Source organism: Ursus arctos, unplaced genomic scaffold (assembly GCF_023065955.2).
Source record: "Ursus arctos isolate Adak ecotype North America unplaced genomic scaffold, UrsArc2.0 scaffold_5, whole genome shotgun sequence".
Taxonomy (NCBI): domain Eukaryota; kingdom Metazoa; phylum Chordata; class Mammalia; order Carnivora; family Ursidae; genus Ursus; species Ursus arctos.
In genome coordinates this window covers 62,882,938-62,910,390 of record NW_026623067.1, presented here as the reverse complement: position 1 = coordinate 62,910,390, position 27,453 = coordinate 62,882,938, and the positions used below count along the sequence as shown (strand labels likewise).

General features: G+C 36.9%; 1 protein-coding gene across 1 annotated transcript in view; it reads right to left on the bottom strand.

The window, feature by feature from the left end:
• Positions 1–27,453, bottom strand: part of JMY (junction mediating and regulatory protein, p53 cofactor) — a 91,528-nt gene that overhangs the window by 29,742 nt on the left and 34,333 nt on the right. The window contains exons 3-4 of the mRNA XM_026498732.4: positions 16,659–16,809; positions 8,632–8,801 (exon numbers count right to left, since the gene is read on the bottom strand). Of these exons, the coding sequence (XP_026354517.1) occupies positions 8,632–8,801; positions 16,659–16,809 (321 nt within the window). The remainder of the gene's footprint in view (positions 1–8,631; positions 8,802–16,658; positions 16,810–27,453) is intronic.

The following is a 27,453-nucleotide window of genomic DNA, read 5'->3' as shown; positions in this document are numbered from 1 at the left end:
CCCCCTCACCCCCCACCCCGCCCCACTCATACTCTCTCAAATAAATAAAATCTTAGATAGATAGATAGATAGATAGATAGATAGATCTGACCTCAGGGGTTTCAGATAATGGCTTATAGGCTTGGAGTACAAAGGGTTATGTTCGAAAATTAAATGAGACAATATATAAAGCACTAAATATAGGACCTAAAAATTTAAAACTTTCCTATTTATTTTTTTGTAACCAGAATCAAAATATATTTAGATGGCTAAAACAGAATTTGATAAGTAATATAAATTAGAACTTTAAGAGTGGAACCTAGCTTTTTGTACTTAGAGACTTTGAAATTTCTACCATGCAGATATGGAACAGATTCTATTAATAAAATAAAAATTAAAAAGCAGCCTCTCTGCCTGGACAAGCACCCCAGCTGCCCTGCCTCTGTTCAGACCGTGTCCACCACATCAAAGCTCCTTACTGTTGAAACTTTTTGGCAAGGCCCATTTGAAATGCCAACTAACTGTCTTATGCATGGGAATTACATTTTTCCCATCTTTGTATTCCCTTCCTTGATATTTGCATAATAATGTCTAATATTTATTGCACTCTTACTCTACATGCCAGGCATTATGCTAAATGCTTTATAACACTAACCAATGGAAATGTAACTTTCCTAAAAAGTATATACTAATCTTAATTTGTAGGGAGGTTAACTAATTTACCCAAGATTACATAAGTTAATAAGTTTGCAGAATGAGGATCTACATTATTCTAATATAGTAGCCACAAGCTCCATATGGCTATTTAAATACAGATTAAATTAAAATTCCGTTCCTGTCACACAGATCACATTTCAAGAGCTCAATAGATATCTGGATAGTGGGTATACTACAAGAAAGTGCAAATATAAAACATTTCCATTGCTGTACGAAGTTCTATTGAATAGCACCGTCTAGATCCTAAGCTTATGTCCCCTACGGTGATGACTTATGTAAAACTGACATGGGGGAATGTAACCTTTTTTTTTTTTTTTTAAGATTTATTTATTTATGTATGTATGTATGTATGTATGTATGTATGTGACAGAGAAAGACAGCCAGCGAGAGTGGGAACACAAGCAGGGGGAGTGGGAGAGGAAGAAGCAGGCTCATAGCGGAGGAGCCTGATGTGGGGCTCGATCCCCTAACGCTGGGATCACGCCCTGAACCGAAGGCAGACGCTTAACGACTGCGCCACCCAGGCGCCCCTGGGGGGGGGGGGGGGAATGTAACCTTAATCATACTTTAGCTATATGCTTTCAGGAGAAACACCAAAGGGAAACCTGGGTGGCTCAGTTGGTTAAACATCTGCCTTTAGCTCAGACCATGATCCCAGGGTCTTGGGATTGAGTGCCACATTGGGCTCCTTGCTCAATGGGAAGCCTGCTTCTACCTCTGCCTCTACCTACCGCACCCCCAAATGCTTGTACTCTCTCTCTGACAATTAAATAAAAATACTTAACCAAAAAAAAAAAAAAAAAAAAAAAAAAAAAAAAAAAAAAAAAAAGAGAGAGAGAGGGAGGGAGGGAGAGAAAGACAAAAGTATGGATTGTAAGGAAGTAACCTCAGGATTGTTAGATATGCAGTTCAATATTCTGTTTATGTATGTTCATAAAGATGACCTCGAGGAATCTAAATGTTTTAAAAGGGGGGGGGGTGCCTTGGTGGACCAACTGGTTAATTGTCTGACTCCTGATCTCAGTTCAGGTCTTAATCTCAGGGTCCTGAGTTCAAGCCCCAAGTTGAAAGGATGGGTAATGGTTAAAATTCTCTGAGACAAGAAAGCATATTGATGTATTTTTAGAACCTTAAAGAAGGACTGTCATCCAAATAGTTTCCTGGTTATTTCCCAGTTAACCAGAGAACATGGTTAATCAAAAGGTAACAGCCAACATATTAAATGAGATGTGACTGTATTTTCTGATTTGTTTCATGCTAGCATCTTAATTTTGGTTATCTCCTATTTCAATTAATTATCACAAACAAAATCCCCTTATTCCATTAATGATCCTTATCTTAATAACAATTTTAACATATATGCTACTTCTAATCATGTGTGATTTTATATATTCTCATCCTGTTCAATGTTTTAAAATATATCTGATGTAATCTGTAAATAATACAAATTTGAAAGTCAAACTGTACTTGTATAGCTAGACAGTGCTATTTATTATTTTTGAATATGGATTGGAGGGGAGAGAGTATACTATTCAAAGACTGAAATGAAGTAGCTGCAGCTAATTAAACTTACCCTGGGTTCTTTCAAAGGTACTGAGCCCAGAAAACACTGGTATTTTCAGTTTTTGATGGGAAATTTTGAACACCAGTGGCAATCTGGGATCAGAGGTGGTTATAGATGATTTGGGAACCTAAAGAATTTTGTGCAGAGCTGTGTGTACATGCGTATTTCTCTTAGTACAGGGCTCCTACCTTTCAAATTCTTAATGGGGCAAGAGTATGTGACCTAAAAAGGGTAGAAGAGTGGCTACAATCAAGACCCAAGGAACATTTAAAAAGGAGACATACTCTTATAAGAATATTTAAAGAAGAAATTTATTTTTTTAAAGATTTATTTGAGAAAGAGTGCATGTGTGTGTGTGTGCGTGCGTGTGTGTGTGTGTGTGTGTGTAGAGGGGAGGCGAAGAGGGAAAGGCATAAAGAATCTTAAGCAGACTCTGCACTGAGTTTGGAGCCGCATGCAGGGCTCACTCTCATGACCCTGAAATCATGACCTGAGTTGAAACCAAGAGTCAGACACTTAACCAACTGTGCCACCCAGGTGCCCCAAGGAAGTTGAAGAATTTAAAAGACAAACACAATTTTGCTTATGTAGGTAAAATTTGTCAGAGTTAATTTGGAAATTGTGTTTCAAGTTCAGCACTATACTCATGGCAATTATTACTAAATATTTTTAATTTTTAAAGTATTTTATATTGTCACACCAGAAAGAAGTTTTGTTTTAAAAAAAACCCAAGACATAACATACTGACATTTTTTTAAAGAACAAAAGTTTCCCCATAATTTAAATCACAGAGTAGTACTGTATTATAAAGCTTTCACTGGGAAATCATTTGTTTGGGATGGGCTTAATAATGCATATTTGCTCTGTTTCTCACTGAGTAATGAGGTCACCTTAAATTAATGCTAATAAAACTGGCGCAGTACATCACAGATATACATAAAACACAATACGTACATTATATACACTTGAGCATAAACCTTGTAAGAATGACTGATAGGTTTACCAAACCCTTTGAAGAATTCAAACACAATCCAGAACAGTAAGAAGCAGACTATTAAGGTAATGGGATGGCCCCAGGGAAAATGGCCCCACAGATAATCATCCCAGACTCTTGGGGCCCATTTTAGCCCAGCCCTATTTCTACCACCCTAGACCAACTCCAGTAAGAACAATGTTCTTACAATAGCAAATAATCAGAAATCTTGCCCTCAAGCAGTTTCTTTTAGGTACTCTGTAACTCAATGTCAGCTGGCTAGAACAACAAAGCTGGTACATGGGATGAAGACAAAGAATGGTACTCTACTTTGCAGGCAATAAAAATGTTAGGATTTAAAAAAAAAAAAACAAGCCCTAACAAAAATGCAAGGATTTTAAGTTTTAAAAGTTCTGGAACTTAAAATTTAGACAGCTATTCACATAAGGGAGAAAGCTAATCAGGGAAAGGACACTGCTGTAGAAATGCTTCAGGGGAACACAAGTGGGACTGAAATGCTTGCAAAGAGATTTTGAATATAGTGTAGAAAAGTTCTAGGACAATACAAGTTACAATTTTACCTTTAACACTAGTAGCAAATAAAACCTGAGGGTAAAATCACAATTTAAAATCATTAACAAAAAACTTCTTTTTAGATCATAGCCATAATTATAAGGTATCTCATACTACTTTTTAAACAAGAGTTGATAAGCATACGCACTTTTAAAATGTCATTAAGGACTATCTAAGTCTACCTTCTAAGCCAAAAAAATTTCATACAGTGAAAAAGTGGGGAAAATTTGTTTTCCCCTAGACACTAAAATATACTACTGTCTGATATAGCCAGTGTTCTAAAAACCAGTATGGTCAATCCATAGAATGGGAGCAAATATTTTCAAATCATGCATCCCATACAAGAGTTGTATCTAGTATATATAAAGAACTATTTCAACTTAGTAATAATAATGATAAAAAAACCCCAATTTTAAAATGGGAATAAGATCTGAGCCGACATTTCTCCAAAGAAGATAAGTGGCCAATAAGCACATGAAAAGATACTCAATACCACGAAGGAAATGCAAATCAAAACCACAATGATATAACCACATCACACTCACCAGCATGCTATAATTTAAAAGAGACAAATTTCAAGTATTAATGATGAGATGAAAGATGTGGAGGAATTCTAACCATTATATACTGCTGGTGGGAATGTAAATGATACAGCTGCTTTGGAAAACAGTCTGGCAGTTCTTCAAAAAGTTAAATAGCAGTTTGACTCCTACATATATACCAAGATAAATGAAAAATCCTGCACATGAATATTTACAGCAGCAATGTTCCTAATAGCTCCAGAGCCTAAATGTTCATCAACTAATTGACGAATGCACAAAACATGTAATTCATCATAGAATGTAGTATCATTCTACAAAAAAACTAACTTAAACACTCATGTATGCTACAGCATGGATGAAATGTAAAAACATTATGCTAAGTATAAATGTTTTTTTAAAAAACCGACATATTTTAAGATTCCGTTTATATGAAATATCCAGGATAGCAAATTTATAGAAAGATTAATGGTCAGCTAGGGAAGTTCAGAGAGGAAATGGGGAATCACTGCTAATGGGGTCAGGTTTATTTCCAGAGTGATGAAAATGTTCTAAAGTTGACTGTGGTGACGACTGTGTAATTCTGTTAGTATGCTAAACAGCACTGAATCTGTGTACCTTAAAATGAGTGCATGGTATGGTATTTTATCTGAAGCATAGTTCAGTGAATTTTTTAATTGTATAGTGATTTTTTAAATTTGAAGTATAGTTGGCAATGTTATGTTAGTTTCAGGTGTACACAAATTATGTCTTAACGTGGTTTTAAAAAACCAGTGTGGGCTACAAAGTACAATATGGGATACATTCCAACACCCCCAGTGGATGCCTAAAACCACATATAGTACTGAAACCTATATATACTGCTTTTTCTGTACATACATACCTATGATGAAGTATAATTTACAGATTAGGCACAGTAAGAGATTAAGAATAGCAATAAAATAAAACAATTGTAACACTATATTGTAATAAAAATTATGTGAATGTGGTCTCTCTCTCAAAATATCTTCTTGCACTGTGCTCTCTTCACCCATTCACCTGTGAGGCGAATGACAGAGACACTGTGAAACAGCATTGGCTACCACAGACCTTCTTCTGGAAATGTATCAAGAGGAGGATCATTTGCTTCAGGACCATACTTGACTGTGGAAAGCAAAACCGTGGATAAAGGGGAACTCTACAACAAATCTAATCAATCAAATAATTTTATTTTAATCCTTCTGAGGTATAATTACTTTTTTAAAATAATTAACATAAATGCAGTTGCCTCACCCGCTTCATTCTCCTCTGCCCAATAAAAAGCCACACTTCTTGCCTCCTTTAGCCAGCCTATTCAAGACGACCACAGTACTATTTGAACAAAGGCAGTGCCCAACTACACTGCGGAGCCCGGGCATGTGCAGTCTGTGATTTGACCATCACCAACCTGCCTTTATGCAGTTCTTAACTACCCAAGAATGCCATGCAAACCTGAGTAGTTTTAAAAGCAGCAATATCAGATTTCCAAAACATAGATTTAACTTTTGCCAATTCCCTACTGCCTTCAACTTAAACCTCTTTTGTTACTGAGTGAAGGGTCTACATTCCCGGTATTTACACTCCTTTTTGAGAAATGCCTTCCTTTCTACTATGAGCAATGAAACACAGAAAAGCATGTGAGGAAATTGACTGACGTTTTAAGAATGACTCCCCAGTCAATTCTCTATGAACTGGTCAGAGTAATTATTTCATAAAAATAAATTTGATTGTGGTATTCCTTGATTAAAACCTTATATTGGCTCCATACTGTTTTTAGGGTGAAATTCAAACTCCTTGGTAGGATGTAGAAGGCTAGCCCCAAATTTTGCTTACTTTTTCAGCCTCATCTCTCATGACTCTTGTCCAGATAAGTAGGTTGATTCTTCCTTCCTGCCCCCTAGAGCTCCTGGAACTTATAGTTCTCTTCACCTAGGACTCTCTGGTCAAAGCTGAGTATTCCTGCAAGGGTCCACTTTGTATATAATGATACCTGCTTATCTCACAGCTTATTTTCACACTGCACATGTCTTGTCTGACCACACTGTAAGAACTCCAAACACTACGTACGGCTGCATCTTATTTAAGCTTTAAAAAGTGTTAGGAGGAGATGCGGACACAAGGGGTATAAATCCTGTCTTTATCTCCATCACCCATTTAAATTGTTGGCCAAAAAAAATAACCAAACCAAACAAAAAAACCCACTTAAATTTTGTTGAATAAATAACTGAGGAGGGACATCTGAGTTGGGGAGAATTCCAAAAGGCAGAAACAGATGACATGAAAGGGAAGAGTTAAAGTTTTGAGTCTGCAGTATCTTGAAGAACTGGGGCTTTAACAGAAAGGAAGATTTAAGAAGGCCTAGTGAGCGGAAATGAAGCAGTTTCGTTTTAGACGTATTTCACACACAGAGTATCAGCCAAAAAAAGTGACTCCATATTTTTTCAAAAATGCCTTAATGAAATAATGTATGATATAATAAATTATCTCAAATGAAAACAAGGGGAAACAACCCAAAATTTATATAATGATTCGAATATTTTTTTCATCTCTGAAATATTTTTTAACTCGGTACAAAAGTCAATCTGAATAGTTGTGCCTAAATCATAAAGTCTTACTATATACAATCTAGAACACCCTTTTAGGTTCATCCCTAATGCCAGCTTTAATCTTCATTCACTTTTAAAACTAGAGTTGACCCTTAACAACATGGAGATTTGCTGCTTCTAATACTTACAAAAACTATCAGCAAAAGACCAATGTAGATATTTGAGTACCCTTTCATAAAATGCAATCTGTTCTGGCCCAATTTAATAATACAACATAAAATGTTGAACAGCATTTAAAAATAATGGCCTGGGAAGTAATGAAAAACAGTATACATCTAACAGTTTCAATATCTTCACCAAGACCTGGGCATCAATGGTATATTCCCAGTTGCACTGGGCAGTATGAGTATGGATACTAAAACCATTGATAAGCAGGATGACGATGAAAAAAAGTGGTTAGGATTGGTGTTTTTTTAAAGATTTTATTGATCTGAGAGGGACGCCTGGGTGGCTCAGATGGTTAGGCGTCTGCCTTCGGCTCAGGTCATGATCCCAGGGTCCTGGAATCAAGCCCCACGTCGGGCTCCTTGCTCGGCGGGGAGCCTGCTTCTCCCTCTCCCTCTGCAGTTCCCCCCGCTTGTGCTCTCTCGCTCTGTCAAATAAAATCTTAAAAAAAAAAAAAAGATTTTATTTATCTGAGAGTGAGCGAGCGTGCACACATGTGAATGGGGGGGAGGGAGAGAGAGAATCCCATGCCGACTCCATGCTGAGTTCAATATGGGGCTCAATCCCACAACCATGAGACCACCAGCCAAAATTAAGAGCCAGATATCCAGATGACACCTGAAAAGTGGTTAATTTTTTAAAAGATCATTTTAGATGTATTTTAAATGTTTATCAGATGTATTTTAAATGTTTAGATGTGTTTTAAATGTATTTTAAATGTTTATCTTCAAGGATTTCTAAAACTAGTCTTTTTTGGAGGGGTATTAATGAAGAGGTTTTATTTATTTATTTATTTTTTAAAGATTTTATTTATTTACTTGACGGAGAGAGAGACAGCTAGCGAGAGAGGGAACACAAGCAGGGGGAGTGGGAGAGGAAGAAGCAGACTCATAGCAGAGGAGCCTGATGCGGGGCTCCATCCCACAACGCCAGGATCACGCCCTGAGCCGAAGGTAGACGCTTAACGACTGAGCCACCCAGGCGCCCCTGAAGAGGTTTTAATGATGCACAGTCAAGAAACCGGACCTCTGCTGAGGACCTCTCCCATTTTGTGTTCCAGTAGGAATAAAGTGGGAAGCTCCAAAAGGTAATGATTTGAGTATAATATGATCAATTCTAACAAATTCTACTGCCTTACGATTTTTCTGTATTTCTCTGGGCACTGAAATTTTCTTAATAAAGCTATGAACTTTACAGTACAAAAAATTTTAAAGACAACAAGGAAATTCTAATGTCAACTTCCTTTTTGTTTTAACAGTGCACTGCTGCCTACGGCCACTCTGTGATGCTGTAAGAGTACCTCATACGTCTACCTCCTCTATTACGGGCAACTCCAAGGACAGGTTCCATCAGGACTGTTATCATCCTGTTGCATCGGAGACAATGCAAAATTAACAACTGCCTGCAGTGTCAGAAAAATGCCAGTCTTGTACAAAGATAACAAACAAATCACAAATCTTTTTAAGTTTTATATGTATTTTTGATGGTTTTCATTACCTCTTCTTTTAGTGCATGTTTCCTCTGTTCCAAACAGATCTCTTTTGCTCTCATCATCTGCAGAGTCTCCTTAGAAACTGCATACTGGAGTTTTTCCATACGTTCTGCAGCTGCTGCCCATGATGCTTTACCAAATTTCTTCTGATCTGCTCGCATTCGATCGTACACAGCTATTAATAATAATTTTTTAGAGACATTAAGACACAAGACAACTTGATACTAAAAATTTCAAAGTTTTAGATCTCACTCACCGCACACAAAAAGATAAACATGTAAGTCCTACTCCCTTAAGTTACCTATCTGGAGCTCTAAAATATAACTCAACACATCTTAGACTCTATTATCTTCAATAAGAATCCTAAATAATCATCCTCAGAAATAACTTTGTGAAGATAAAAACCAAGTTGTCAGATTTTAAAACATTTATTTTTTAATTTTTTTAAAGATTTTATTTATTTATTTATTTGACAGAGAGAGCACAAGCAGGTGGAGTGACAGGCAGAGGGAGAGGGAGCTGACTCCCCACTGAGCAGAACCCAATGCTTGATCCCAGGATCATGAACTGAGCCAAAGTCAGACGCTTAACCAACTGAGACACTCAGGCGCCCCAGATTTTTAAAACTCTTAAAAAAAATGTTCTTCCACATGTTTAGTGTTATTAAATTCAAAGGTTTTACTTATTTTTTAAAAAAAGATTTTATTTATTCATTTGTCAGAGAGCACAAGCAGCGGGAGCAGCAGGAAGAGGAAGAAGCAGGCTCCCGCTGAGCAAGGAGCTTGATAGGAGACTCCATCCCAGGACCCTGGGATCATGACCTGAGCTGAAGGCAGATGCTTAACTGACTGAGCCACCTAGGCATCCCTCAAAGGTTTTATACATACTTTATAAAGGTATATACTTTTTCCTGGGTACATCAGAAATAAGAGTCCTAACTATTCAAGATTATTTGAAATTATTTAAATCCATGCGTTAATCTTATCATTCTGAGTTCCTCCAAAAATACTGTAATGATCTGATGAAGGGAAAAATAAATCCTAGATGTCAGCATGGAGCTTATTCTGAGGTTAGAGTTGGAACAGTACAACCAAGTCCCGGGGAAACACCCAACTTCCTCTCCCACAACCCCCAAAAAGAAAAAGAAAAAAAGTAACTTTTTATTTGCCACAACAGAGCCCTATTTCAAGAAATACTTCTTGACAAAGAGCTAGTATCTTTTCCAGTTAAAGAAGTTTATCCCTGACAGTAGTACAGCAGTGGCTTATCCTGGGTCCTATACAATCAAACCAACCATCCTTATGCCCAACCACTTTAACAGGTCAGACACACACTTATCACGAAAGAGGTAGCTGTCTGTTTAGCACTGAACTAGTCTGCTCTTTAAGTCGCTACGCATTCGCTAGTAGGATCTTTTACATGTAAGTGATAATTCTGTACTGCTACTATGTCCCAACCATCTTTTGCAAGGAAGTATATCTCAGTAAATCTTTGTCTCCGAGTTTTATGAAATCTTAAATTTTTTTACAAAAATACATGTACATATTTAAAAATTAAAACTGTATAGGCAGACTTCTAAAGAAAAACAGCAGTTTCTCAGGCTCAGCTCTCCCCAACCCCTTAATCTCAATGCCCAGATGCAACCAACTTTTGTTTCTGGTGGTTACTTCCATATAAAAACTATTTCTCAATTTATAGTCTCTAAGATCTATAACAGATGAGGAACTGTGCTTAAATTCTCCTCTCAATATAGTTAAATCAGTTCTTTTGGTTTCTGTTTTTCTGTGGCCTTCAACTGCTAACATAAAAGAGGTAATTTTTCAATGCATAATCTTGCTCTGAATCTCAATTATAGGTTTTCTAACAAAATCTACTCATTGGCTGAATATCAAATGACTTCGCCATTTTAAAGTTCTATCTATCTTTTAAAACTGTATTATAGTATTTTTACAACCATAAGAATGATATAGGAGTACAATGCAGGAAAACAAAAATCAGAGGATCTGGAGTGAAATAATAGAGTTAAATTCCCAATTCCATCTGTTACTGACACGTAACTTTTGGCAAGAAACTTCATTGTTCTGGGGCTCAATTCCCTTGCTTGTGAAAAAAAGCAAATACAGTATCTAGTCCAAAAGCTTTTGTGGAAATTAAATGAGATAATGACAGTTACTCAAATGTCTCTTCCACTTCACATTGCACCATCACTCTCTTCTCTCCACTTTAGTGTCAGGAGTAGCTTCCTGTCCTAATTCAGTCTCCTGTTGTTACCTACCACAAGAGCTAGTTGATACGTTGTCTTCTAATACCTTGGCTAGAACATATTCTTATATCTCACTGTTACTCTCTTCACTTGGAATTATTTTCCCCAACAGCTCAGAAATACGACAGTAACAAAGAAAACTGTTTGTGAATACAGAATGCTTGAAATACCTCTAGAACACTATTGGGATATCTCTAAAACAGATTCTTCTCTCCCTCTGCTGGTAAGAATAAAGATTCTTCCTAAGTGGACCTTTCATATTTTCAGAGTAACAACTCTATAATAGTAATAGTGTATGATGATCTGTGTATATAAAAAAGCTCTGAAGGCAATGCACTTCTGGTGCTCACAAAATAGCATGTTAAATCTATTTTTAAAAGTTTAATATGCTAACATGTATACCTGTCAGAAACGAGCCCATTTAAGATGTTTTTAAAAGCTAAGCTATAATAGGGGCGCCTGGTTGGCACAGTCAGTTAAGCGTCTGACTCTTGGTTTCAGCTCAGGTAGTGATCTCAGGGACATGAGATCAGGCTCCACGTCTAGCCCTGTGCTCAGAAGAGTCAGCTTGAGATTCTCTCTCCTTCTCCCTCTGCCCTTCCTGCTCATATGCTTGCTCCCTCCCTCTTTCTCTCACAATCTCTAAAATAAATAAATAAATAAATCTTTAAAATAAAAGCTAAGCAATAACACATCAAAATTAGGTTATATCTGGCTCTGTAAATGAAAAAAAAATTAAAAGGGCGTGTTTTACTCTTCCTCTAAAAAGAGAAATTAGACAAAGTTACCTTCTGATTGGAAACATAAAGGACAGCTATTACTATCAGCCACATAAAGCCACAGAGAGTTCATTCTGTTTCCCTGCCATGGGAGGAAGGAAACACACTCAGGAAAGGAAAATAAAGGAAAATTAAATGGCCAAGCAAGTATCTCCCTGCTTGGTTGCAAAAGCTTCCTGCCAGGATAAAGTCACCATAAGTAAGATATAAAGGATTCTACAGTGACTCTAATGAAGAATCTGGAACCCTATAACAAATGGCTGTCATATACAAAAATGTTTTGCTTAAAATTGGAGAAGTACAAAATAAGAGCAGTCATCAAAATTGTATAGGAGAGAGAACAAACTATGAACCATATATAAAACTATATTTAGAATCATTGCGATTCTGTAACACGCCAGTATATAGAAAAAAATTGATAGAAACACAAAGCGGTTGCATAGGAAGTAGGATTACAGATGTATGTAGGGTTTCCCCTCTCTAATATTCTAAATTTTCTACAATGGTTATGTATTTTTATTTTTTATTTTTATTTATTTTTTAAAAAAGATTATTTATTTATTTATTTGACAGAGACAGCCAGCGAGAGAGGGAACACAAGCAGGGGGAGTGGGAGAGGAAGAAGCAGGCTCCCAGCGGAGGAGCCCGATGTGGGACTCGATCCCGGAACACCAGAATCACGCCCTGAGCCGAAGGCAGACGCCCAACGACTGCGCCACCCAGGCGCCCCTACAATGGTTATGTATTTTTAAATAAAACAAGGGGAGGGGCAGAGAGAGAATCTTAAGCAGATTATCCATTGAGCAAAGAGCCCAACCTGAGATCATGACCTGAGCCGAAATAAAGTCAGTCGCTTAACTGACTGAACCACCCAGGTGCCCTACAATGGTTACGTATTTTTAATCATAACGCAAACTTTTTTTTAAATATCAAAGAATGCACCTAGAAAGCACAGAAAGCAGGCTCTAAACAAAATAATTTACAGAAAACTATTTCATAAAAATAGTTTATATTATGAAAAGACATCTTTAAATGTTAAAAGGAACTATTACTAACATTTTAATGTACTGTTTTTTCTTTTATTTTTAAAAATTCTCATAATGCTCTAAGGCAAATACCTGTAAGTGGGACTGCTAGGTCATATGGTAAGCACATCTTTAATTTACATAAGAAATTGTATTCGGGAGCCTGGGTGGCTCAGTTAGTTAAGTGTCTGCCTTCGGCTCAGGTCATGATCCCAGAGTTCTGGGATCAAGCCCCTTGTCGAGCTCCCTGCTCAGCAGGGAGTCTGCTTCTCTCTCTCCCTCTTTCCCTGGCATGTGCTAGCTCGCTCTTTCTACCTCAAATAAATAAATAAAATCTTAAAAGAAAAAAGAAAAGACAAGAAATCGCATTCATTTTCCAAAGACTACAATTTTGCATTACCACCTGCAATACAGGGACGGTTATAGTTACTCTACATCCTTGTCAGCTCTTGATACTGTTAGTATTTTTTTTATTTTAGGCATTCTAATAGGGACGTTGCCATCTCATTGTGGTTTTAATTTGCATATTAACGACTGATGGTCTTGAACATGTTTTCCAGAGCTAATTTGCAGAGTAAATGGCCATGTGTTGAGTTTATTTCTTATTCTCTACTCTACCCCATTGATTCACATGTCTATCCCTTCCATAATACCATGCCACAGTGGCTCTATAATTTGTATAGTCAGGTAATGTGATTCTGTTTTTCTTTTTTTCTAAACTGTTTTAGGTATTTTAGTTCGTTTGCCCTTCCATGTAAATTAGAATCAGCCTGTTTATGCTTATAGGAAAAGTCCTGCTTTTTGATAGGTACTGTGTTAAATCTACAGATCACTTTGGAGAGAACAGACATCATTACTATTTTGGACGTTTCAATACATGAGCATAACATGTCTATCCATTTACTTAAGTCTGTGATTTCTTCATCATGTTATCTAATTGTAAGCATTACAAATCCTGTACATGTTTTGTTAAGACTATTATAAATGGAATTTTTAAAAAGATTTCTATTTCCAACTATTCGCTGCTTACATAGATAAATAGGATTCATTTTCGGTGCTGACCATATTTCCTGTTACCCTGAGAAAGTCACCTGGTAGTTGGAAGTTTTTAAAAATAGATTCAATTTTTAACCCATACATTATCATCTAAAATGAGAACCACTTTACTTCTTCCTTTTCAACTATAAGCTTTTTATTTCTTTTTCTTGCCTTATTACAACTAAGATTTATTATACTACATTAAATAAGAGGGATTAAGAGTAAACATCCTAGACTTTTTACCTATTCTAGCAGGGAAGCATTCAGTCTTCCACCATTAAATGCAATGTTGGCTACAGGGTTTCTGCAGGTGTCCTTTACCATATTTAAAGAAGTTCTTTTCTATTCCCAGTTTACTGAGTGTTTTCATCACACACAGCATGTTGTATTTCATCAAATGCTTTTTCAGCATCTACTGATATGAATGACCATGCATTTTTTTTCCCTAAAGAAGACTAAAGCTTCTCAAACTCAGCACTTAGATACTCTGAGCCAGAAAACTTTTCGTCATAGGGTGGGCTGTCCTATGCAACATAGGATGTTTAATATAATCCTCTACTAGATACTACTAACACTCTTAGTAGTTGTGACAACCAAAATGTCTCCAGAGACTGTTAGAAGTCCTTTTGTATGGCACAATCACCTTTAGTTAAAAAACACTGCTGTGGGGCGTCTGGGTGGGTCAGCTGGTTGTGTGTGTGCCTTCCGCTCAGGTCGTGAACCCAGGGTCCTGGGAATCTAGCCCAACAACAGGTCCCCTGCTGAGTGGGGAACCTGCTTCTCCCTCTCCCTCTGCTCTCCTTTTTTTCTCAAATAAATAAAATCTTTAAAAATAAAAAAAGAAACGGGGTGCCTGGGTGGCTCAGTCGGTTAAGTGTCTGCTGTTGGCTCAGATCACGATTCCAGGGTTCTGGGATGGAGCCCTGCATTGGGCTCCCTCCCTACTCGGCCCTGCACGGCTTCTCTCTCTCCCTGCTTGTGCCCTCTGTCAAATATATAAAATCTTTAAAATAAAAAAAGAAAGAAAGCATGTGCTCTTCCCATGAATATGAAAATCCTCTTGTCAAATTCTACAATATTGCAATTCTGGTAAGAATTGCATTAGTTTGGGAATAAGTAATTTTTTTTTTTAAAAGATTTTATTTTATTTATTTGACAGAGAGAGAGACAGCCAGCGAGAGAGGGAACACAAGCAGGGGGAGTGGGCGAGGAAGAAGTAGGCTCCCAGCGGAAGAGCCTGATGTGGGGCTGGATCCCAGAACCTCGGGATCACGCCCTGAGCCGAAGGCAGACGCTCAATGACTAAGCCACCCAGGCGCCCTGGGAATAAGTAATTTTTAAAAAAGGATTATAGTACTATCTTAGAGAAGAGTAACTGACTATCCACCTGAAAGATTTTTGAATAATAATGAGGAAGGGTTAATTGATAAGCTAGGTAGTAAATTTCATTATGAAGCTATTATCATTAATCAGAGCATAAGAAAAGGCTTATCACTGGAAATCAGAGTCCAGAAAGAAATCCAAGTATATAAAAGAATTTTACTAGGCTTTAACTATTTGGATGAATACAGAAACTAACTTTAGAAAATATAAGTAACAATTTAAAGATTTTTAAAAAATCATTCTTAAAAGCTGATAGTTTTTACAAATAAAATCTGTATATAATAAAAGTTAAAATTTAGGAATAGACATTTGTAACAGAGGTCCAAGTGTTAATATAACTATAATATAAGGAGCTCTTATTCATCAACAGCGAAAATCCACCATACAAAAATAGGCAAAAGGTATTATTAACTGGAAAGAAAGGATATGCAAATACCAATTATTACATAAAAAGCAAAAAAGATCAGTACTCAGTAGTAATCTAGGAAATGCAAAATTTTAAAACACGATAGTATTTTTCACCTATCAAACTCCTGTTTTTATTATTTATTTATTTATTTATTTATTTATTTATTTAAAAAGATTTTATTTATTCATGTGACAGAGAGACAGCCAGCAAGAGAGGGAACACAGCAGGGGAGTGGGAGAGGAAGAAGCAGGCTCATAGCGGAGGAGCCTGATGTGGGGCTCGATCCCACAACGCCGGGATCACGCCCTGAGCCAAAGGCAGATGCTTAAGGACTGCGCTACCCAGGTGCCCCTCCTGTTTTTATTTTTTTTAATGACGATATCAAATGATGCTAAAGAATCAAAGAGAGCATTCTAATTTGGCAACTGGCATTCTGAAGGAATAAACTGCCTCAAATAAAACTTTTAAGGAAATGGGGATTTCTGGAAGGAAGAACCTAAATGCTAAACTATGTTAATGCCAGGTAGATAATGAAAATAATGAACAGCAGTGATTTTAAACTGCTATTGAAGGATTTCCGTGGTCACCTATGAAAGGAAGTTGGAAGGAATGGCCCTTCAGAGACCTTGCCCTATGAATGTCTTCATTTGGCTTGTCCTGATTTTTATCATCTAAAACCATAATCCTAAGTATGTACTTTCCTGAGTTCTGTGAGTCATTGTAGCAAATGATCAAACCTAAAAAGGCTGTGTGAACCCCCAAATTTGTCATGAGTTGGTGAGAAGTGCAGAAGGCCTGGGGACCCTCTAAATTTCCAAGTAGTATCTTAAATGTGAGCAATCTCATTGCGAACTGTGCCTTTAAGCTGTGGGGTCTATAACAGGTTAGTGTCAGAACTGAATTATGCTACACTAACACCCAATTACTATTTTTTAAAGGTAAAAAACACATGTAAACACATGCCCAGAAAAGACTGAAAGGATGTACTGTAACTGGCTAATAGTGATCCTTTTTAACTACTAGGACTATGAGTAGTCTTTATACATTATTCTACAGAACTCCTGTAAACATGAAAAAATTTAAACCACTCATTTTCAAAAATATCTAACAAGGAAAACTTTACTAGGAAACTCACCTTTTTGTGCTTTCGCTGTTATTTCAAAATATTTGACAGTAAGATCTTGAATAGACAGCACAGCCATGTGAGCTTTTCGCTGCCAATCAGCATCTTCTTTTTGTAGACTTTCAATTCTTCGGGGACCCAGATAATCATTCTCCATGGAAATCTTTAGAGAGAAAAAAAGAAAAATTAAGAAGCCCATTTCTTTCTTTTCTTTCTTTCTTTCTTTCTTTCTTTCTTTCTTTCTTTCTTTCTTTCTTCATTCTTAAACATTTACTGAATGTTTAGTTATCAGGCAGGCATAGCGCCTTGTGCTAAAACAAAGAACACTTGTTTTCTCTTGCTCTAGAGTACAAGCTATTAATTTAAAAAAACAAGTAAATTAACAATAACGTTAAAGACATCTGACACAGAAATTTGTTCCCCATTCATCTTTCTCTATCTTCTTTTTCACCCTTCCCCTCCTCCATATATAAACAGAGGACATGCAGCAAAATGTAGAGATGTTATTTTTGGGTGCTGAGATAATAAGAAATATATTTCCTCCTTTATGATACTTCTATTTTCAGGTTAAGTAGTATTTGTGCCCCTAAAATACTTATTTTATAACTGACATAAATAAAATAATTGAAAACTCAGATTTTAAAGACTAATAATTTATAAAAATCAGCCCATCCATCTACTAGAGATCTCTAGACAAAAGTAACAGACAAAAATTAACTATTATTTGCAAGAGTTAAAAATAAAATAAAAGGACAAAGGAGAGCTGAAAATTGAATGATGGACAGGGATGTACCAGGTCAACGCTAAATTAAATTCACAGAAGTGACCGTATTAATGTAAAAGTATATAAAAACATTACACAGGTATGTTTAACATGGAAGAAAGGTGAAATTGGGCAAGACTAGCAATGGAACTTTTTTGCACTCCATCCTGCTTTATCATATAGTGAGAAAAGACCACCTAAAAAATTAAATGAGAAGTTAACATCTTATTAGGATGATGAAAAAAACACAGAGAAAGGTATTAACCCACCCCTGGCATATTTCTAAAAAACTAATCAGCTATCATGAGCCACCAAAAAAGTTGTAAAACAAATTTCAGAAGTAGAAATACAGGCTGTATTCTCTAAATGATAAATAACAAATTAAAAGAACAGCCTGAACCCAAAATAAAATCTTAATCGCCAGGAAATGTAACCTAGAGGAAGATAACATTTGGTTTTAATCTTGAAAAAACAATATACTGCTCCTTAAGCAAATGAAGAGGCTTCCAGATAGATGGGGAAAATATGCAAGAGCACACAATGAGCAATTTATAATAAGCAGTGTTACGAACGGACAATAGCAAGGCACAAAGAGGGATCAAGAATGACTCAAGGGGCACCTGGGTTGCTCAGTAGGTTAAGTGTCTGACTTCGGCTCAGGTCATGATCTGAAGGTCCTGGGATCGAGCCCCACACAGGGAGTCTGCTTTTCCCTCTCCCCCTCTACCTGCTCGTGTGTGCACACACACTCTCTAATAAAAATCTTTAAAAATTAAAAAAAAAAATGACTAGAAAAAAAATCTGGGGGTGCCTGCCTGGCTCATTTGGTGGAGAGAAGACTCACCATCTCAGGGTTGGAAGTTCGAGCTCCACATTGGGAGAGATTACTTAAAAAAAAAGTGTATACAGAACTGCCATTTCCTCAAAAAGTAAACAGTGAAGGAGTGTCTGGTTTCAAAGGGGCGAGGATCAAGGACTTCCTTTTATATACGTTAAGTTTGACTTTGCAAAGGTCATGGCTAGAGATATAAAATTACATAACCTTGACGAAGAGATGACATTTATAGCCATCAGAGTGAATGAGGTTATCTAAGGAAGTCATGAGAAAAAGGCTCATGATTGAACACTAAGGAATTCTGACTGAGAAGCTGGGTCAACAGTCTACAGAAACAAAGCCAGAGGAAGTGGGGACACCAGGCAAATGTGGAATCATATAAGGAGCAAGATTCAATTCAAAGGAGGAGAAACTGACCCTGTCCAACATTACTTAGGGATCAAGTAGAAGGACACCTAGTACCCACAGATCTAACAGCACTAAGATCACTGAACTTAGTGACAACGTACTTCCAGAGTATAAGCAAATTTCCTTTGCCCTATTAATTCTCATGACATCTTCAGATCTCAGTTCAATATCTAGTTCATGGAAGTCTTCCCAGACTTCCCATTATAACCTCTTCAGTGCAACACATGTAACTTTCCTTCATAGCACTTACCATAATCATACTTTATAAGATTTTGCAAGCTTTAACTATTAACTGCTTCCCCCTTTCAAAGTTCTATGAGGGCAGAGAATACAGAAGGCTTTTTTTTGAGTGTGTGGTTTGTTGTTTTCTTTTGGTTTTCATTTTTCTGCTTCTCACTAGCATACTGCCTGGCATGAAACAGGCAATCTAAAATATTTCCTAAATGAATAAGTGAATTAAAAATTCACTCTGTGCCTGTTTTTAATGAGAGGAGAGAGATGTAGACATGTGTATAAATCTTTTGAGAGATCTGAGGGAATAGAGGAAGGAGGATGGTGCTAGGATAGGACAAAGCTTAAGGATAGGCTCTTTGCTTTTTGTTTTATTTTAATGGGAGATCATGGAACAGGCTGAGAAGTGGTAAGAAGTATCTAGCAAAGGGAAAACATAGAGATGCCAGGGGAAAATGGGGCTAATTATAGTAGAAAGGTCCATAAGAAGAACATGGGAAGGAACAGGATTCAGAGTACTGGTGTAGGGAATTTGCTCTTGGTAACTGTAGGGAAAGTTCTTCCATGGGCTTAAAGAAAGTCAAGTTTTGGATTTGGTAGAAGGATGAGGGGAATTTCTCTTCGATGATCTCCATTTTCCCCTGTGAAAAAGAAAGTCCAGATAAGAAAAGGTTGGTACAGAAGAATGGAGGAGAGAAGACACAAAATAACTATTTTTTAGATACTAGGATGACAAACCATTTAGAAAAACTCAAAAGTTAATATTTTTTTTAAAAAGTAACCAGAGTTATTGTGGTCATGGTGAACAGGCACAAACGCATATACTGCTGGTAGAAGTATAAATTGATGAAAAACTTTTCTGGCATTCTTTTATGATACCATACTCTTTAAAGGTATTTCCTTAAGTACCTATTTTCTTACCTATTTAAGAAAATACCTTCAAAGAATAATAACTGAAGATGTTCACTACAATGCTGTTTGAAATAAAAGAAAAAAATGTGTCACAAATATCTACTAATAGAGAATGTTACAGATGACACACCTATAAAATACAATTCTGTGCAAAAATAATGCTTACGAAGTTTCTAGTAACAAAGGAAAATAATTATGTTATAATATTAAGTAAAGACAGATCAAACCATAGACATAATTTCAACTATACAATGTCCAGAAAAAAGGAGAAAATATATAGAATGTATTACTGAGGTCACCTTTTGTTAGATTATGGGTGGTTATTTTTCTTAGCATATGAAATCTGTACTTTCCAAATCTTCTTTATTGTATATGTATTGCTTTTATAATCATGAACCAAAAAAATGCTTTATCTCTTCTTTGGTTCACAAACCATACCAACCAGACAAGATGAAGAGACATTATCCCAGAGGTTTCCTGTTTCTAGTCAAGCAAACAATGAGCTCCTGTTTCCATATAGGAAGACAAGCAAGAGGCAAAATTATGAGACTTACTGTTTTTTCTAGTGTGTGGGAGGGAGGGGAAGTGGAGATATGATCAGAACCTAAATGTCTTCCTTAATAGTTGAAAAACAGAATTATGTGAGTTCCATTTCTAGGACTACAAAAATAGTGCCAAGTAAGGACAATTAAGTCAGTAGGAGAAGCTCAGAATCTTGATATCAGATTCCCTACTCACCCAAGACTGGAATTTTTTAATTCTCAGAAGACAATTAGTGTATCTTCAGTCACATACTGTAGGAGTGAAAATTACACGATGCTACTGGATATGGTTGCTTTTTTCTCCCTTTTAGACTTTACCATGGCTAATATTTGGAATCATTCAATTATATAATTTGAATAAAGTGCCCATTGTACTGGTGCTTTAGGGGATGTAACATAAGACACACATTCTCCTCCTAAGAAACTTACAATCTAACTGGAGGGTGGGGTAAGCAAACATATCTGTGCTGCAGAAATCGGTCTTCAAATTAGGAGACCTGGCTGTGCTACATATTAAGTGAGAGAGCTTTGACACAATCACTTAACATTCAATTATTCACTCAAAATAATAACATATTATAGTATTTTTTCAGCATCAGTACCGTACTAGGCAGTAGGCATAGACAGATAATCAGCCTAGTGGAAGACACAGACACCAAAATAAAGAATTACAATAGTGTAAAAAATATATTAAGGTAGAGAGTATTCCTAAGATACTACGGGGAGCACCAGCTATGGAGGTTGCAGTACCGAGTCTGGGAAGAAAATTTCCAACGGGAATGATGAGTAAGTAAATTCCTAAAGAACTAGAATTTCGGGGCGCCTGGGTGGTTCAATCAGTGTACTGTCTGCCTTCGGCTCAAGTCATGATCTCAGGGATCTGGGATTGAGCCTGTGTTGGACTCCCTGCTCAGCGGGGAGTCTGCTTCTCCCTCTGCTGCTCGCCGCCCCATGCTCTCTCTCTCTCTCTCTCTCTCTCAAGTAAATAAATAAAACCTTTGGGGGGGGGGGAGAACAAGTAGAGTTTTATCCAGGTATTATAAATGGTAAAGGATGTCTCTGTGTAAAAAGAATAAAGGTATTTTAAGACCCTTAAGGTAAATGAAACATTTGGCAGGAAGAGAGCTCATTTAGCTGTTTAGATGATGATATACTTTACTGAGGTTCAAAACTGCAGAGGGCTCTAAAGGAAGGGTATGATTTTGACAGATACATATGGTATGTGGGGAAAGAGAACCACCCAAAAGGCTTGCTGGAGGTAAGAATTAACCTGAGCAAAAGGCTAGCCAGCCTAGAGGCAGCTAAATTCAGTGTGTTTAGAGACAGAGAATAGTCCACCATGGCTGGAGTTTAGGTAAAACAGATAAAAGCAACGGGAGATAAGACTAGAAAAGGAGATTGTGGTCACTATTAGGAGGCCTTAAAATGTCAGACTGAAATTATACTTACTTTGAGAGGCACCAAGAAGTCACTGCGGGACTCTTAGCAATAAGTGGTATATTTAGACTTCAGCTCAGATAGAAGGTCTCAGAAGACTTGTTTGCTATCTAACAAAACCATCAAGGTTTGTGTTTTGTTGTGATTACCTCTGATTTTTAAACACTCAAGTTAAAAGGTACAAGACTAATATTCACAAGTGTGGACCAAAGATTTAGTAAATTTATTTTTATTTTTTTTAATTTTAATTTTTTAAAAAGATTTTATTTATTTATTCATGAAAAGACAGAGAGAGAGAGGCCGAGGGAGAAGCAGGCTTCCATGGAGCAGGCAGCCCAATGTGGGACTTGATCCCAGGACCCCAGGATCATGACCTGAGCCAAAGGCAGACACTTAACCGACTGAGTCACCCATGCACTCCAAGATTTAGTAAATTTAACACTGCAGCCAAATTTTAAATGCTTGCTCAGCATGTTATGACAGAACTTCTTTTCAATGACATGATTAAACTCTATATACCCTTTCAAGGACTTGATATATTGTAGCTAAAACCATAAGCTAGGTTACTAGGGTTTTTTCCCAAACTTTTAAAGTCTAACAATATATGTAAATTCTTGTCCATCAATTCCCAAGTTCATCCTTATGCCTTGTGATGCTAGAGTTGGGGCTCTGTGAACCTTGTTTAGGCTTTGCCAATAGAAAGGGTTGGGGCAGGGAGAAGAGATTTGCTTCTTCCTATGTGTATCACTTGACTTTCCTGTTTTCCTGTTCCTATAGTATCATCAGATTCACTTCTTCATCCCAGCATCCGCAGTTCCTTCCTGAAGCAGTTCACAGAATCCAGTTTGCAGTTTGTCAGCCTTAACAGAACTAGCCTCACTTTCTGCCCACCCTCCCCCCAAGAGGAACCAACACGAGCCTGCCCAGAAATCTGGGTCTCTCCTTTGAGCTGAGACATAGCAGCCCTTGACGAGCTATGCTGCCTTCCCTAGACTCCAGCTCTACACACAGTCCATCCTCCACACTAAAGCATTAATAATTACCATCTCTTTCCTGTGTGCCACCAATCTCAGGAGTGCTGGCTGTTTTTACAATTGTTAGTTCTGATATCTTAGTTGCTTTTGTAACTATCTTGACAACTTAATGCCAAGTTAACAATTCTTTGTATTAAATTCCACCCCGCTGAAATAACTGGTTTACTTTTCCAATCAAACTCCTGCAGACACGACTATGGCATCTAAATTTAAGAAACAGAACAAGCAGTGTTCAAAATTCAAAAATCTTAACGAAGATGATTAAACAGAAATCCTTTTTCACTGGGATGGCTAAACACTGTACAGAAGTGAAGAAACTTACATTATGGGTTTTTAAAAAGAAATAATTTTAAAAATCTGCTGGTAATTATTTGAAGGTTAACTTGAACTTTGTTGTTGGATTATCTGGTATTACCTTCACTGTACAGGTATATTCAAATATACACAACACAACATGCTCTCTATGCTTTTTAAATGACGTTTAAATGACTTCTGACACTCAGTAGTTAATACTGCAGCTAACTTTTTAAAAAAATGGTACTATAGTTTACTGTACCTAAGACATTAAACCAGGATACTAAGTTCTTTTCCTAACTTGGCAAGTCTGAAAATGTACAGCTTTGGTCAGCTGGATCATGTGCTTAAAAACAATGACATCTCTGTTTTCAATTTCAGGGCTAGAAAGAAAACAGTGCCTGTTTTTAAAATGGAAAAAAGTATGTGTCAGTTTAGGCAGCTATAGTGAGACTAATTTATAAATACAAATTTCTTGGCATCAATTACTTATTATGAAGTACATCACTTCCTTGGATACTGGGTTTTATATGAGAAACTTGTAGTATTCCTATCTACTGTTGGGTTAGTGGGTGAAGAAGAGAAAAATACAACAAAACAAAATCTCCAATTCTCATGTGAAAGAGATGCCAAGATAAATTTGTACATATACTGATGCAGTAGTGCCTTTAATGCAAATTTTCCAGGCCCAGGAGTCACCTGAAGGTGACTAACAAAATGACACCATCAGATTTGGAAGTATCTACTCATGCATTTTTGTGTTTAGAGTAAATCAATATTCTCAAGAAAAAGTGTGAAATGATAATTTTTTTTAAAATATGAGAGAAATCTGGGGTGCCTGGGTGGCTCACTGGGTTGGCCATCTGACTCTTGATTTCAGGAAATCAAGCCCCGCATCAGGCTCCATACACAGGAGCAGTCTGCTTGAGATTCTCTCCTTCTGCCCCTCCCCACCGCTCTTGTGCACATTCTCTAAAAATAAATAAATCTTAAAAAATGGTGAGAGAAACCTAAAGGCAAGGAAACCAAAGAAAAAATAGCTCAGGTAAGAGATAAATACCTTAATGTATAATGATGGCAGTAATATAGTTCACAGTTGGCATGCAATAGTATATAGTAATTGAACAGTGTAAAAACCACCTGGCACAAAAGTGCCCCACCAAGGGGCCAGAGTGGAGACTGAAAACCAGCCCACCTTTTGCCAAGCCATGTATACTGCTGCAACTGCCCAAAAGAAGGCCCTTTTCTAATTTGTCTGTTGGAATAGGGGCTGGTGAGCGTATACCTTCTATCTCACACAATGATACCTACATATTTGCTTGGTCCTGGGGGAAAGGAAGGGTGAAGAGCACATTTAAGATACAACGAGGAGACAACTGGCAAACTGAGGTACCTGGCCACAAAGGGGAGAAAAGAGCCGAGGAAGCCTTCTAGATTCTAGTTTATTTCTTTCAGCAAGTACTAAAAGCTGGCCAATGTGTCTGAAGCGCTTTTAGCAAATACACAAAGACAAATCAGTGGGCCAACTCAGTAACTAACCGTGATTCATTAATATGCTGGATTTAAAAATCTAGATAGAATCATCTACTTTGAATTTCACTCTGCGGATGCTAAAACTGAGGCCCAGAGAGATTGTTAACTTTGAATTGAGTGTGTTTCAGCCCTTAGTGGTTTCAAGTTCTTTTAAACTTGTGCTTTAAACTTAAGTATATATCATAATCATCTGGAAGACTGCTGAGCCCCTCTCCCTCGAGTTTCAGTAGAGATCTGAGGTAAGACCTGGAATCTGTATTTGTAACAAGGTTCCAGGTGATACTGATGCTACTAGTCTGGGGGTTACGTTTTTGAGAACCAAAGTATTAGACATAAAGTCTGGTAGCTCCATCAAGGGGTGCATGCCTCAGAATGACTTTTAGGCCAAAAATTCTCAGTAGAGGAGCTCCTGAATGCTTAGAGACGAGGCAGAGGATTAGTGAAAAACCTTTATCAATTACCATTTATATGGGTGCCTGGGTGGCTCAGTTGATTAAGTGTCTGCCTGTGGCTCAGGTGGTGATTCTGAGGTCAAGCCCCACATTGGGCTTCCTGCTCAGCAGGGAGTCTGCTTCTCTCTCTCCCATTGTCCCTCTCTCTGCTCACGCTCACTCTCTCAAATAAATAAAGAAAAGAAAAGAAAAAAAAAAAAAAAAAAAAAAAGAAGAAGAAGAACCAGATACTTAAGTGAGGCATGGAACTAGCAGACAGAGCCAAATATTACTTTCTGCTTTGAGACAACAATTAGTAAAGTGGTGGGGTTTTATGATCAAAGGCCTTCTATAAGTACTAAAGGATGCTTTTAAGAATACAAAATAAATTTTTAAAAATTACCATTTACATAAATATAATTAAGACCATACTAAAGTATATTTAACATAAAATATATAGTAACTATATTATCATAAAATGTTAATACATACATATTTTATAAAATCAAGATGTATTAAATATATTTTATAAATGTAATATATAATACAAATATAAATATACATTCAGAGTACCAAGTTAACTTCTTTTTTATCTTCTTTTCTATCATGCTTTAATATCTAGGTTAATGAAAGCACTGGAAATTAAGTTCTTTCTAAAGAATCTAGAGTACAGGTCAAACTCCACAAAATGCTATAGTGTTCTAGCCCCTGACCACCTTTCCTCTCCTTTCCTATAAATACTTAGACCTGAGACATACCAAACAATTTACATCCTAACTAAAACAGCAAGCTTTGCAGTCAAACAGACATGTGTTTCAATCCCAGCCATGCCATTTACTGGCATCAACCAATGGTGCCGGGTAGGAGTGAAGATTTGGTAATTTATTCAATAATTCATTTTGATTAAAAACACAAGCACATGCCTATTCACCATACCATTCCTGTTTTTATCTGCACCTGCAGTATTCTCTATTCCAATCTCCAATGCAGACATATGTACCCACTTCCTACTGAATTGTTATTCTTTAAATGGTGAAGCGCTCGATAATCCCTCTTTTTCCATTTCTTTAGGCAGTGTTGATCACTCCAGTTTGTGTGCCTCTGTATCAACTTTTACATGCTATTTTTTCCTTTAAAAAAAAAACACCTTTAAGTTATAATTTACATACAACAGAATGTTCCCGACATTAAGTACAAATTTTGATGAATTTTGACAAGTTTATATATTCATGTAAAAACCACTATAATCAAAATTTAGAGCCTATCAATCACCCAAAGGTTTCTGTTACACCTGCTCCCTCTCAATCTCCATTGTCCAAACGCAGGCAAGAAGTGCTAAGCTTTCTGTCAATACAGATCAGAACCATCATCTCCAGAATTTCACATAAATGGATTCATACAATTTACACTGTCTGTTGCCTATATTTTGTAAACTATTTTAAGGTTTAATTTACATACAAATTAATCCATTAAAAGTGCTCAATTTGATGAGTTTTAATAGCTGTAGACACCCAAGCAACAACCACTACAATCAAAACATTTCTATCACCTCCAGAAGATTCCTCATGCCATCCATCCCTTCACACATGAATATACCCTTTTGTATTTGGCTTCTGTGACTTAGCAAGATTTCAGATTTATCCATGTTGTTGTGTCTATCAAGGGTAAATTCCTTTGTATTGCTGAGAATTTATTCTGTAATATGAAAATACAACATTTTGCTTATCCATTCACCCGTTGATGGTTATTTGGGCTGTTCCAGCTAGGGGCTACTGTGAAGAAAGGTGGCATGAGTATTAGTGTATCAGTCTTATGAGCAGATGTTTTCATTTCTCTTTTATAAATAACCAGGATTTGAACAGCTGAGCGGTAAGGTATACATATATCTAACTCCTTAAGAAACAGCCAAACTGTTTACCAAAGTGGTTACACCATTATAAAATATTGCTGGGAATACCTGAGAATTCCAATTACTCTATATCCTCACCAGTCCTTGGGAGTGCCACAATTTTTTTTTCAAGATTTTATTTATTCATTTGACTGAGAGAGAGCACAGGTGGGGGGTGGGATCGAGCCCCACTAAGCAGGGAGCCCGATGTGGTGCTCGATCCCAGGACTGCAGGATCACAACATGAGCCAAAGGCAGATACTTAACCAACTGAGCTACCCAGGCGCCCAAGTGCCAGAATTTTAAATTATATTCACTCTAGTGGGTGTGTATCTCATTATGGTTTTAATTTGAATTTCCATGATGACAATTTAAAGCTTCTCTGTGTGTGCTCATTAGCCATTTCTTTAAGTGTCTTTAAAATATTTAGCCAATTTTTAAATTTTTTGGTTGTCTTACTGAGCTATACAGCTCCTTTGTCAGATGTATTACAAATATT